This window comes from Hesperophylax consimilis, chromosome 29 (assembly GCF_061612785.1).
Source record: "Hesperophylax consimilis isolate HC1 chromosome 29, BYU_Hcon_1.0, whole genome shotgun sequence".
Taxonomy (NCBI): Eukaryota; Metazoa; Arthropoda; class Insecta; order Trichoptera; family Limnephilidae; genus Hesperophylax; species Hesperophylax consimilis.
Genome location: NC_142864.1, coordinates 1,739,075 through 1,751,316, shown reverse-complemented (window position 1 = coordinate 1,751,316; position 12,242 = coordinate 1,739,075). Strand labels below are relative to the sequence as shown.

General features: G+C 32.7%; 1 protein-coding gene across 1 annotated transcript in view; it reads left to right on the top strand.

Moving 5' to 3' along the window:
• The window catches only part of LOC149409760 (uncharacterized), a 59,470-nt gene that overhangs the window by 2,068 nt on the left and 45,160 nt on the right, over positions 1 to 12,242 (top strand). Inside the window, exon 2 of the mRNA XM_089649063.1 lies at positions 7,473 to 7,627. Coding sequence (XP_089505189.1) covers positions 7,473 to 7,627 — 155 coding nt within the window. The remainder of the gene's footprint in view (positions 1 to 7,472; positions 7,628 to 12,242) is intronic.

Genomic DNA, 12,242 nt, shown 5'->3' with positions numbered 1-12,242 from the left:
CACCCTAGTGGACAGGCCCGGCCCTGAGTCAAACGGCGCTACTGATAACCTTAAGAGCGCTGTGTTAGGTGATAAGTATTATCAGCGCCTTGGCAAGTCGATGCCCGGAGAGGGCTGCTTCAATTGCACCTGCACAGAGCCGGTTAATCCAACTCATGAAGGACCAAAATAATATGACTTGGCGGCAGACAATTTGCACAAAAAAGTGTTATTCTTAGTTTTAAATAAATACAAGTCACTTTAATTAACAGTGTTTTCATTCATATCTCTAACTATTGAAATAATTTGAATAATTTAAAGTGTCAATAGGCTAAAGGCAATATCTTTTTTTCTAAATTTATCGTTGTTCACAGAGTAATTCACTGACAGTGTAATTTGTAATGCGCAGAATTTACACACGGATCCGCCGGTGTATGTAAATCCCCTAAATGATTTATTTTTACCTTTTACTTCAGGCTAAATTGTACACAACAACTCATATGATCTCACAGAAATCGTTGTATCTCCCTTATTGTTGTGAGGAGAAATGTGATCTAAACGGTGTTAGAAAGAGACAACACCACGCTTTATATTCAAATAACCTAACCACAGAAGAATTAAAATGTGCACTTTTTTAAACCAAAGGTTCCAACCGCAATTTAAAAAAGATTTTTTTATTAATTATATTTATATGAAACGACAAAAAGTGAGGTGACAGTAATGTTAACCATACATTTGTCAAAAATATGTTTATTTCTAATAATAAAATTTGAAAGCGTATTTTATCACCTTTCAAAAACAGTTTTCGGAAACGTTCAGAAATATTCCATTTATTTGGATTTTATTGCAAAGCGGAAATATTCCGACCTTTTGAGCCAAAAAGTTTTTTCCCTAGATCTACGGAAATTTCCTAGACATACCATCACTGTAATGTGAGATGCTCGCCGATCGAATGTCCGAAAACCGATTCTCGACGAAGTCATTCCACTCGAACAACGAGTGGGTCGAACCACTCACTTCTTTTGAACTCACTGAACTGAAAAATCAATCTGCAATGAAAAACCATTTTGCAGAAAAAATATTTTTAAATCACAAACTTCTTCGGAAGAATTTGGAGATTTCTGGAAATTGGTGCCAAAGTAAGACTGGCGTTTCAATTTTGAAGTAGTTTTGGATCAACGTTTGTCTGTGAAAAGTTTTTTCTAATCTTAAATTTGTTAAAAATAAATACCGCACATCTCTAACTGAGCAACATACGATTTGTTGCTACTGTCAACATCTGAACTGACTCCTAACATAGGAGAATTATTAAAACAAAATCAATGTCAGAAATCACATTGATTCTACCAATTACTTGGATTTAGATTTTTGTTACATAAAATGTTGTTTCTTTATTTGGCAGTAGATGCTATTTATTTTATTATTTTAATAAACGGCCATAAAATTTCAATATGTTTATTTGTTTGTTGCATAAAACAAGACATTAAAAAAGCTAAGTCAGTAGTCACTTTTGTGACTTTTTAATCGTCAATTTTGCCCAACTAATCTATAGTCTATACCAGGGGTGCTCAAACGGTCGATCGCGATCGACCGGTCGATCGCGAGTGCTTTTTGAGTCGATCTCGAGAAAAATTTCCCATTTTTCATGCCTTCTTTTTTATTATTTATTTTTAGCTTGTAGCGGACTGAGTTACTGAACGGAGTGTTCTGGAACATTGAAGATAATATCAGATATACATCTCATAGCCACAGCATCTGACACAAAATTCTGGTATTTTATATCTGAAGATAAATATTCGAATCTAAGGAAAATCGCCCTTCAGTTGACGACAATGTTTGGGTCATCTTACTTGTGCGAGTCTGCATTTTCTGAAATGAAGATAATTATGTCAAAATATCGCAATCGACTAACTGACGAACATATGTCATCGTGCTTGCGATTAGCACTCGGTAATTACGTACCATCGTATGAAAAGTATGCTGAGGACATGCAGTGCCACGCTTCAACATCCAAAGTCATTATTTAGTTAAGTTTAGAAAATATAACTCGTTTGTTTTTGTAAGAACCAATAAACTTGCAATTTTGAATAAATATTAGTTTTTTTTTTGACTTTTTAGTGCAGACCTCCACCTACCTTGACTAAAAAATGCATATTGCGAACTAATTTCTGTCGTTCCTCCAAATTCTATGTGGATTCGTGGCCATGCAATTATGCAACGTCCCTATATATACACTTATACCTGCCACGATACACCCTACCCACATAGACGACAATCCTGCATCACACATACTTGCAGCCTCTCAGAGTCGATCGATCGGAATCTAATAATATTGAGGTAGATCGCCAGCAGTTCAAGTTTGAGCACCCCTGGTCTATACTAACTACTTGTATATTTTTTTAAAATTCTTCACTTTTATAACTCTTAGTATAAATTCTAACTCGATAACTTATGTAAAACTTATTTATAATCTATGTAAAAGCCCCTATGGGCGTATAACAACAACAATAAACAATAAACAATAAACAATACTGTGTCCGCATCTGTGAATTCTGCGCATCATGCATAACCTATTGACCTCCATAATCACATATTTGTAAGATAACTTAATAACACACTGACTCTGGGAAAACCGATGATGTATGTTTTGATTTTGCTCATATAGGTACTCCTGAATTTTTTTAAATATTGTTTTTAAATGCATAATTAAATAATTCACTCACAATCTGCCCAGTATCCATCAAATCAATTATTTTTTTTTTAATGATAAACTAATGTTTTAAGATACATGGTTTTTTATGCATAGGACAAAGGATAACATACAATTTTTAAGCAATTAGCCTGAAACCCTATGTAAATTGAAAAAATCTTCCGAGAAAAAGATTGATTGAATTCAGTAGATTACGACAATCGAATTTAGAGTTTAATATAGTTTATGATTTTGCGTACGCGCTTATTAGATAGCTGGATTATATGCTTGTGTGGTCGATAGTTTTGGTTGTTGTTACTATGACGTAACCAGTGCTATTAAACATTCGAACCCTTTGAAAACATACTTCGAATCAGGGGTCACGGGCGCGAGTTGACTAATTTATGAGTCATTTCAAACATTATTCAAATAAAGAAATGTATACAGTATATTTGGGGCACTTTCCAGGAAAGGTCACCGTTCATAATCGAAATGTCGCTTGAAAAGGCTTCAGCCGTATTTTGTGACGAGATAAGAAAACCCAAGTACTTGCTAGAACCCAACCCTCATCTTTCTGATTTCCCTCCTCTCCCCCACCAGGATTATTCATTTCCGTTCTACGGTGAAATGAAAAACAAATTAAATAGTTTATTTGCACTAAATTATTATTCTCACCAAGGAAGAACCCTTTTCAATCATTAATAACAGAAATGAAATTAAAAACATTAATAACAAAAAATTGTTTCCAAAAACTCTTCCCAAAATATACACATGATTTATTGTTTTTATTTCTTGCTAGAGCAATCCCGATGAGCACAAAACTCATTTTAGGACGGGAGGAACGTACAATTTGTAGGTGGCAGTTAATAGGTACAATATATTGGTATTTTAAAATAAAAATTAAAAGTTTCACATACAAAAAAATAGAAAAGGGAGTTTAAGTAGAACAACAAGAAAAAAAAGAAACAGACAAATACCCATAAGCACAAATCCAGGGTAGGAATTTACAAAAAGGTACTTACCCACTAATACATTGGTAAAAATTGATTGTGCTCGATTACAAATAAAGGGGGATAGGAAAGGAGAGAGAAAGAAACATAACAAAATACAACCCGACAAGAATTACGTATTTTCCATTTTAAATGTATTAATAAATATTCTTTTAAAGCCTTACTTTGATGTTTTTTTATTTGCTATCTGTTTTTATACATATCTGGAAGAGAGTTATAGAGTGTGTAGGCAATATAGTTAAGAGATTTTATCCCATTTTTTCTAATATGTGGATTTTATTGTGTATTATTTCTAATTTTATTGTTTAGATACGTTTGGTAAACATAATACTGGCCAAAAATGACAAACCGTAGGTTTTACAAACGATAATTATTCAATTTAATAAAATGACGTAAACCATCGTAATTAAATAATTCTTAACACGTTTTAAAGTATTATTATTATTATTATTATAAATATTAATGTATTTTAATTTTAATTACAAAAAAACATATTATACTTTGCATTGTGTACGATTATTACTGTTGTAATCATATAAATTCAATTATTCGTTATTATTCCCAAAATCTCTGCTGGCTAACAGCACTGTATTAACTGATTCAGTTACACGAGCTAAATCAGAAATGGCTTCATTTATTATATGTAAGTTCTCTCTATTATCTCGCTGTATCTTTTGCGCAGACCGCCCGTGTAAACTATTGTAAAATTACTTACGATAGTATACGTTGTAGAATGAAATTGGATTATTGAGTTACGAAAAATTACATTTTTTACTAACTCCCACAATACAAAGTTTATATTATATCCAAACAAAATACATGAAAAACTCAAAATGACATTTTTTGAGTTAAAATACTTTACTTTTATTTTATTACTATTTTAATTTCTCTCTACGATATACTTACAACAGCATACATATACCTACAATATTATTAATTAATAATTACTGATAAATAACTACAATAATGCACTGTACACTCCTCTACCAACCACAAGCAAACGCTTACATGGAAGATTAGTATTAAAATCTCATAATATGTAGAAACATTTTGTAAATCCTGTTTTATATGTACTTATCTTATTTCTTTAATAAATAAATAATAATTAAAAGTCATAACATAATTCGTTTAAATTATGCGTTATTTTTTTTCAGCACATTTATTTTTACATTAGCTTGGATATTCACCGTACGCCACTGTATGCTATAATCTAAAAATTATCACCTAGCCTTGTATTTATTTGTGTACAAGCCATGTTTATTGCCGCTTTGTCCGCGAATAAAGAAATATTATAATTTTTTATTTCATCATGAAGTGGTATTGTCAATTTTTGTTTGTTTTAATATCGGTGGTCGCTTGTACGGAAATAAAAAATTACGAAGGTTCGTTTCAAATCATTTATATTATTGTCAAACATGGGTGGTTTATAGATGTGTCAAACTGGTGTAACTTGATTAAGATGTGCTAAGTTATAAATATTAAAAAGTTCAGGTTTTGCAATAACCAAGCGTGATTTACCAACATTGTATATTGTAACATGTGCATTATAAGGATCAAACAGATTAAATTTTGTTATTCCAAACACGCCCCGTTTAACCTTCTGAAACAGAGGTTCCCAAATTGGTCTATATGGACCCCCAGGGGTCGATATCGGCTTGCTGGGGGTCTATGTCAGCGAGAAAAAAAAATCAAATGGGGGTACATACGAGCGGACCCCCATTTACCTCAACTCAATATTTAGGAGTTCCGTAAATAACACAATACACCCAAATAACACAGTTTACGTAATAATAATAGTCAGAGAAATTACTCACTTGATATTTGTATGTTTAAATATCGTAAAGTTGTTTATTGAGGTATATAAATAGAGTCTACGTTCCTTTTCTCGTCAGAATTAATATATTGAACCAAAACATTGCACATTGGAAGCCGCGAATTTTCGAAAAACTTTTTGAAAAACGTCCAGGGTAATAATGACGTTCAACATTTAGATGTACTTCACACAGACTTCAAAACTAAGTTTGAGGACATTTTGACTGTGGAAATGGAATGTTGAAGAATCGGATATCATAAGACAAGAAGAACTGATCGGAATAAGCGCTAACAAAGAACAAGGGGTACGGCTAGCTACAGAAAGAAATTCCCGTTGCTTTTCCTGGTCCATTTTCATTTGGTGTAATACCTCACAAGGGCGCCCCTGTCTGCACAATGCAAAAACAGAGGAACTATATCGCCACCCGGTTTTAGGGCAGGCAAGGGAAGGGACACAGTGCTTCCTTTAAAATCAAACACATGGTTAGAACTGAACAAAAAGGGTAATTCAGACATCAATAAATTGAAAACATGGTTTGACAATATCCTACTGCGTTAAACTCTAAAAAAACACACTACGTACCATTTTTCATAAACAAACCAAAAACGCCGCATGAAATAAACATTAGAATTCACTCTGCACCAAACACTCAAAAACACCACTGTAACTTACTATGTACCAATATTGAAATCAAAACTTCAACCAAATATCTAGGGATCACTATTGACCAATGCCTAAAATGGATACCACATATAACCATTCTCAAAAACAGAGTACGAAAATTAACCTTTATATTTAGCTGCTTGAGACATATTCTAAATAAAGAACTACTGAGAATGACGTACTTCGTATTCTGTCAATCGATAATCCAATATGGTATAATAGGATGGGGGGGTGCCTATAAAATTCACACGCAACCTCTTTAGATTGCGCAAAAACTAATAATTAAAATAATATTAAATAAATCATTTTTATATTCATCTGAACTCATTTTCAAAGAATTTAAAGTCAGAAAATTAAATACTCTTTTCCTGTATCACTCAACCTTACAAGTTTACAAAGATGATATCCTAAACAAAACCGCACCATTCAAAATCACAGCAAATCTCAGGCAAAAATACATGTTACCAATTCCGATTTGTAAAAAAACTTTAGGTCAACAAAACTACAAATACAATAAATTGCCAGAAAATATAAGATCACTTAAAGATAGATTCAAAGAATTCAAAACACAATTAAAAAATATACTGATAACCTAAACTAAATTAAAAAAATAAATAAATAAAAGAAAAAAAAACAACATTAATTTAAAAAATAAAATAAATCTAAGAAACTAAACAAATAATACCTCATCCCATACACACAAGCAATTGCTTATTAAGGGAGAACATTGAAAATAATAAATAATAACCATATCATAATTTCTTTTATCTTATTACTAGTGAAATATATATGTATATCATACATTGTAAAGAATTTTCTTGTTTAAATATAATTAAAATATATATATATATATATATATGTATGAATTATCGTCGTATTTTATTTATTTGTAATTTTCCTACTGACAAGCAGTTTTTTTTTAAATCAAACAATATAACTTTGTTTGAACCCGCTATGTACATTTTTTTTTATATCCAAGCCGACAGGTTTCAGAACAACCTTTCGTTCCTTAGGGCGAACTATATGTTAACGTAACGACATAATGGGGGAGGCGTGAAAATGGATTCAAAACTAAGAGTATTGGCTTATATATTTAGCAATTATTAAGACACCCACAAAGTTACACCTACATTCAAAAGTACAAAATAAAGTAGTTTTGTTTTAGTCTAAGTAACTTCATATTCGATTCAAAAGATCAATACACACACTCACATACCCTCAGGTATGTGGCGTTTTATAGACCTTTCCAACCACTTCCGACCCTTGATATGTATTCAGTGTCAGATGTTTTACAGTCCAATTTTTCAATTATTTTCAGCTGGGGGTGAATGCGAAAGGGAAAATAACACCTGCCGGGACAACCAGAGGTGCGAGAATAATCCTGGAGGGGGGTACACTTGCCACTGCAATTATGGTCTCCGAACCACTCTGCAGGGTGACTGTTTGGACATTGACGAGTGCAACGATAAACAGGTCACTGTGGGCACTTTATCATTATCCTTTCCAACTTTCCAACTGCCTGTCCATTCTTTTTTTATTATTTTTGAAATTTTCTTATTTTTCATGGATTCAATACTAATTCTGATGGCCTCCATCCATAGGCTCTGAAAAAATTGCTCTGATTTGTTGCAGATTTATTGGCAAAACAAGAGGCATCCAATTGTTACTCTTATAAACCACATTCCCCTATCTGAAATTTTTTCTATCCTCAAAGATAGATCCCGCAATGTTTGGATAGAGTATTGGCACTCTGCTAGCTAATTCAAAGGAGCTCGCTACGCCTCGATACAAAGGACTATCCCATCAAAACCGTGGTTTCAACAATTCCTCCATTTTCCATAAAAGAAATTTCCTAACTTATTCGAATGAAAATTGGACATTGTTCCTTTCACTTCACTCCTTTATAAATTTGTCCCCCCATATTGTACATTCTGTGGTCTAGAAGTGGGAATATCAAATATTTTTTGGTTGTCCCTCCCTAAACAAATATCCTCTCTTCTATCAAGCTTATCTAAAATTGCCTCCCCTCCACTCCGAAATTGACTCCTATCTCTCATGTAATTTTGAAATTTGCCCATTTAAACAAAATGAACATGTGAATTCACTTTCCCTCTCTCCAATATTTTGAAATGATGGCCTAGAACACCCCTGAAGAGTGAAGCCAGAAAATTTGAAAAAAATTATTACAATTCATCTTATATTAACAGTTTATTTTATAAACAAGTTCTGCTGTGTGTTTATTACTACAGTTTGATAATACTTACTAATAGTCACGCTTAGTAACAATTACACGATGGATAGTATGAATAATTTGTGAGATTCCTCTACCTGAGGGAGTATGGCTACTACCCGTGGCTCTATCCTACTGACTTTCTCTTGGGCATGCTCGGTATGAACCATCTACGGGTCAGAAGAGATGTGCATGTTGTATCACACTTCTTCAAACTGATTCGTGGATGGTTTGAAAATCCTACTATCATGGAGAGTATTAGTCTCTATGTTCCTGATGGTTATCTCCGTCACCGACAGCATAGACTGGTTTATCTCCCGGCCTGCAGTACTAACTTGCCAATGGTCATGCCGGTGGGGAGAGCAGTCTTGCTGTTGAACAGAATTAATTCGGATATCGACATATTTAGCTGAAGGTGAAGCTGCCTTTAAAAGGCACGCTCTATTGATGCTGGTATAGTTTATACACCGCTTACTTATTATGTAATACCATTTTACAAATGTACTTAAAAACGAAATAAAATGTAATTTTGTAATGTTTTTAAAGGAATAAACAAATTGAATTGAATTGAATTGAATAATAAATTATAAGAAAAAATAAAATGACCAAAAAATTTGCTTAGCATTGAATCCTCTATCTAAAATGTTAATTAAAAGCAAGTTTGGAATAAAAATTAAGGGTAATACAAGGGAGAGTAGTATAATTTCGCATTTATTATTTGTGGATGATATAAAATTATTTTCCAATTCTAAACTATTTAAGAAATATATTTGTACAGCGCCCTTGAGGTGATTTCTCACGAAAACGGCGCTATATAAATTAGCCAAATATCATTATTATTATTAAACAAAATTTAGAGGAAATGATCGAGGTAGTTCAAAACTTTTCAGATGATGTCAAAATGACTTTTGGTTTAGATAAATGTAGAACGATCCATATAGAGAAAGGCAAAATTGAGAGTATATTTAGAAATTTCCAAATTACTAGTATGAAAAGGGATGAGGTTAAGTATTTAGGATACCCAAAATCAAATAGATTAGACCATACTAGTCTAGACTTCCGTAATATAGTACCATATTATGAATACGAACCAAATTCATTTTTGGAAAATGAATTTCACTAAATATATTATGATAAAACTTTACTAGCAGACCTAACGATTAGTCATAATAGACCCGATATAGTTTTACATGACAAAATTAAAAAAATAACTGAAATCATTGATGTCGCTTTTCCAAATTCCTGTAATATTCAAATATCTGTTTCTGAAAAATAAAAAAAATATACAGATTTAGGAAATGAGATTAAAAGAATTTGGCATTCTCAGACTCTAACAATATTACCATTTGTTATTTCGGCTACTGGCATTATACCTAACTCTCTCATTCAAAATTTAGGCATACTAGATCTGTCAAAGAATTTATACATAAAAATGGAAAAATCAGTCATTTTAAATACATGCACGATTACGAAAGATTTTTTAAATATTTATAATGAGGGATCAGTAGGATTTATAGGTCCAGTTAGAAGTTCTACCGAGCCGAACACTCTGATAAGAAAATATCGGGAGTCGGTGAATTATTTTCCCATTTGATCTCTGGTGAGTTGGCGTGTTGTTCTTTTATTATTTTGTATTATTATACTTATATAATTCCCTTGCATAATGTGGATTGACTAGATCAGGGCTGTCCAAACCACGGCCCGCGGGCCGCATGCGGCCCGCGGTTTAGATTATTGCGGCCCATTGAACCTTTTTTTAACCGACTTCAAAAAAAAGTCCGGTTCGGTTACACCGACTACAAAGAGGTCTGTAGGTGTACCCACTGCATATAATAATACTTTATTTACACGCTTTTATATTAACTTCACTTGTATGTTTGTTTGCTTGCTTGCTTGCTTGCTTGCTTGTTTGCTTGCTTGTATGTAACTCTCCTGCTGCCTTCCTCGGCCCTAGTGGTAGCCGTTTCTCAGGCTCCCTCTCCGGAATAAAAGTTACCTGTTAGAACCATAGTCGGTAATAAAGAAACTACCATTAAATAAATATAGTTTAAAGAAACTAAAAAAACACGCTTTTGTAGCATACGAAACTAAAAAGTGAAAAATAAATATAGTTTAAAAAAACTAAAAAACACGCTTTTAAATAATATCGAACTAAAAACTTCAAAATAATTTTTAAAATAAGCTTAAAGCAATAATGAATGAAAAATGATAGTATTATTGTGAAAAAGCGTCGGGCCATAGACATATATGTCTGTGCGTCGGGCGCACGATATACGAAAAATATGGCACAAAGCGCCCACGCTTTTTAACAATAATACTATCATTTTTCATTCATTATTGCTTTAAGCTTATTTTAAAAATTATTTTGAAGTTTTTAGTTCGATATTATTTAAAAGCGTGTTTTTTAGTTTTTTTAAACTATATTTATTTTAATTAATAATTGCTTTAACTTAGTTACTTTATTTATTTCTTGTCACATTTTGAATGAAAGCAATTATTATTCAGATTTTAGTTCATTATATTCTTTGTTCGAAGTTTTAAATACATTAATGAGCAAACTATTTTTCTCGCGACGAAATTCAAACGTTTTGGGTATGTTCGATCACGTCGCTCACATCACTATTGACTCGAGAATTGGGGGAATTCCCCGAACTCAAAATAGGTACCTACCGCGCATCGTTCATTGGGCATTTGTTTGTCACTTGTCATTCAACTAGAGATGGGCGAAGCGGCTCAGTTGAGGGAGCCGGTTCACTGGGTCCCGTTCACCTGAAAGATCCGCTTCAGTGAACCGGCTCGATTGAACCCCCCCCTCCCCTCCATAAATAAAATAAAAACGAAGTTCTTCGCGATAAAAGAATACATACGTGTAGTCGTCTATATTATACAATGGTACAGATATTGAAATCGACCTGTGTTCTACACTCTACAGTGTCCTAAGATGTTTAAGATTCGCTAGTGAAATTTATTTTAATTGTACATTGTGACCGAAATCAAATTGGATCGTTTATTATACAATGTGCTATTTTTATGTTTTGGTGAAATTAAAAGTACTTATTATTATTTTTTTTTGGTAAACTAATGTTTAAGACAAGATTTTTTATGCATATTACAAAGGGTAACAATTATTTTATAAGCAATAATTATTAGCCTGAAACACTAGTATATATATTGAATTATTTCGCGGATAAGAGATAAGCCGCCATAGCTCAGTGGTCAGAGCTGTCGACCGGAAATCGAAAGGACACGGGTTCAAGTCCCGTTGGCGTCATGTATCTTTTATCAGGAGATTTTTCAATGTGGATGAGTGTTTTAGGCTAATAATTATTGCTTATAAAATAAAAGCATTTAAACTTGAAACCATGAGATTTCATTTTTCTCTTATAAAAGTTGCATTTAAAATATTTTTAGGGTTTTATGATGTTTCATAACAGGTTGCGTCTGACAAAGCTCCCTCCGGAAGAATAAGCTGAAAAGATAAATGCTTTAAAGGTCATTTCTCAGGACTGCGTTTCGTCAGATGGGACCTTGCTATCGTGAGGAAACATTCCGACATTTTTGCTTCTTTGGGAATATTATATATTTCGAAGACAAAATTTTTGCCCAGAAAAATCGATCAATATATCGTATATTTATGATTACATTCAAAGGGGATTCCCAATTTTATTGGAATACCCTTTTATTAGAATGAAAAAATGAAATCGAGAAATCTTTTGTTTTGTTAGGTTTTTGGTACAAAACGTCAAACTTCAATCGTACGGTAATCGTTGAATCACGTTTCTTATCGCTTTTTAGTTTTTTTTACCCGGAAAACATAATTACGAACTTTATAATAGCTTTAATTTAAATTTACCATGA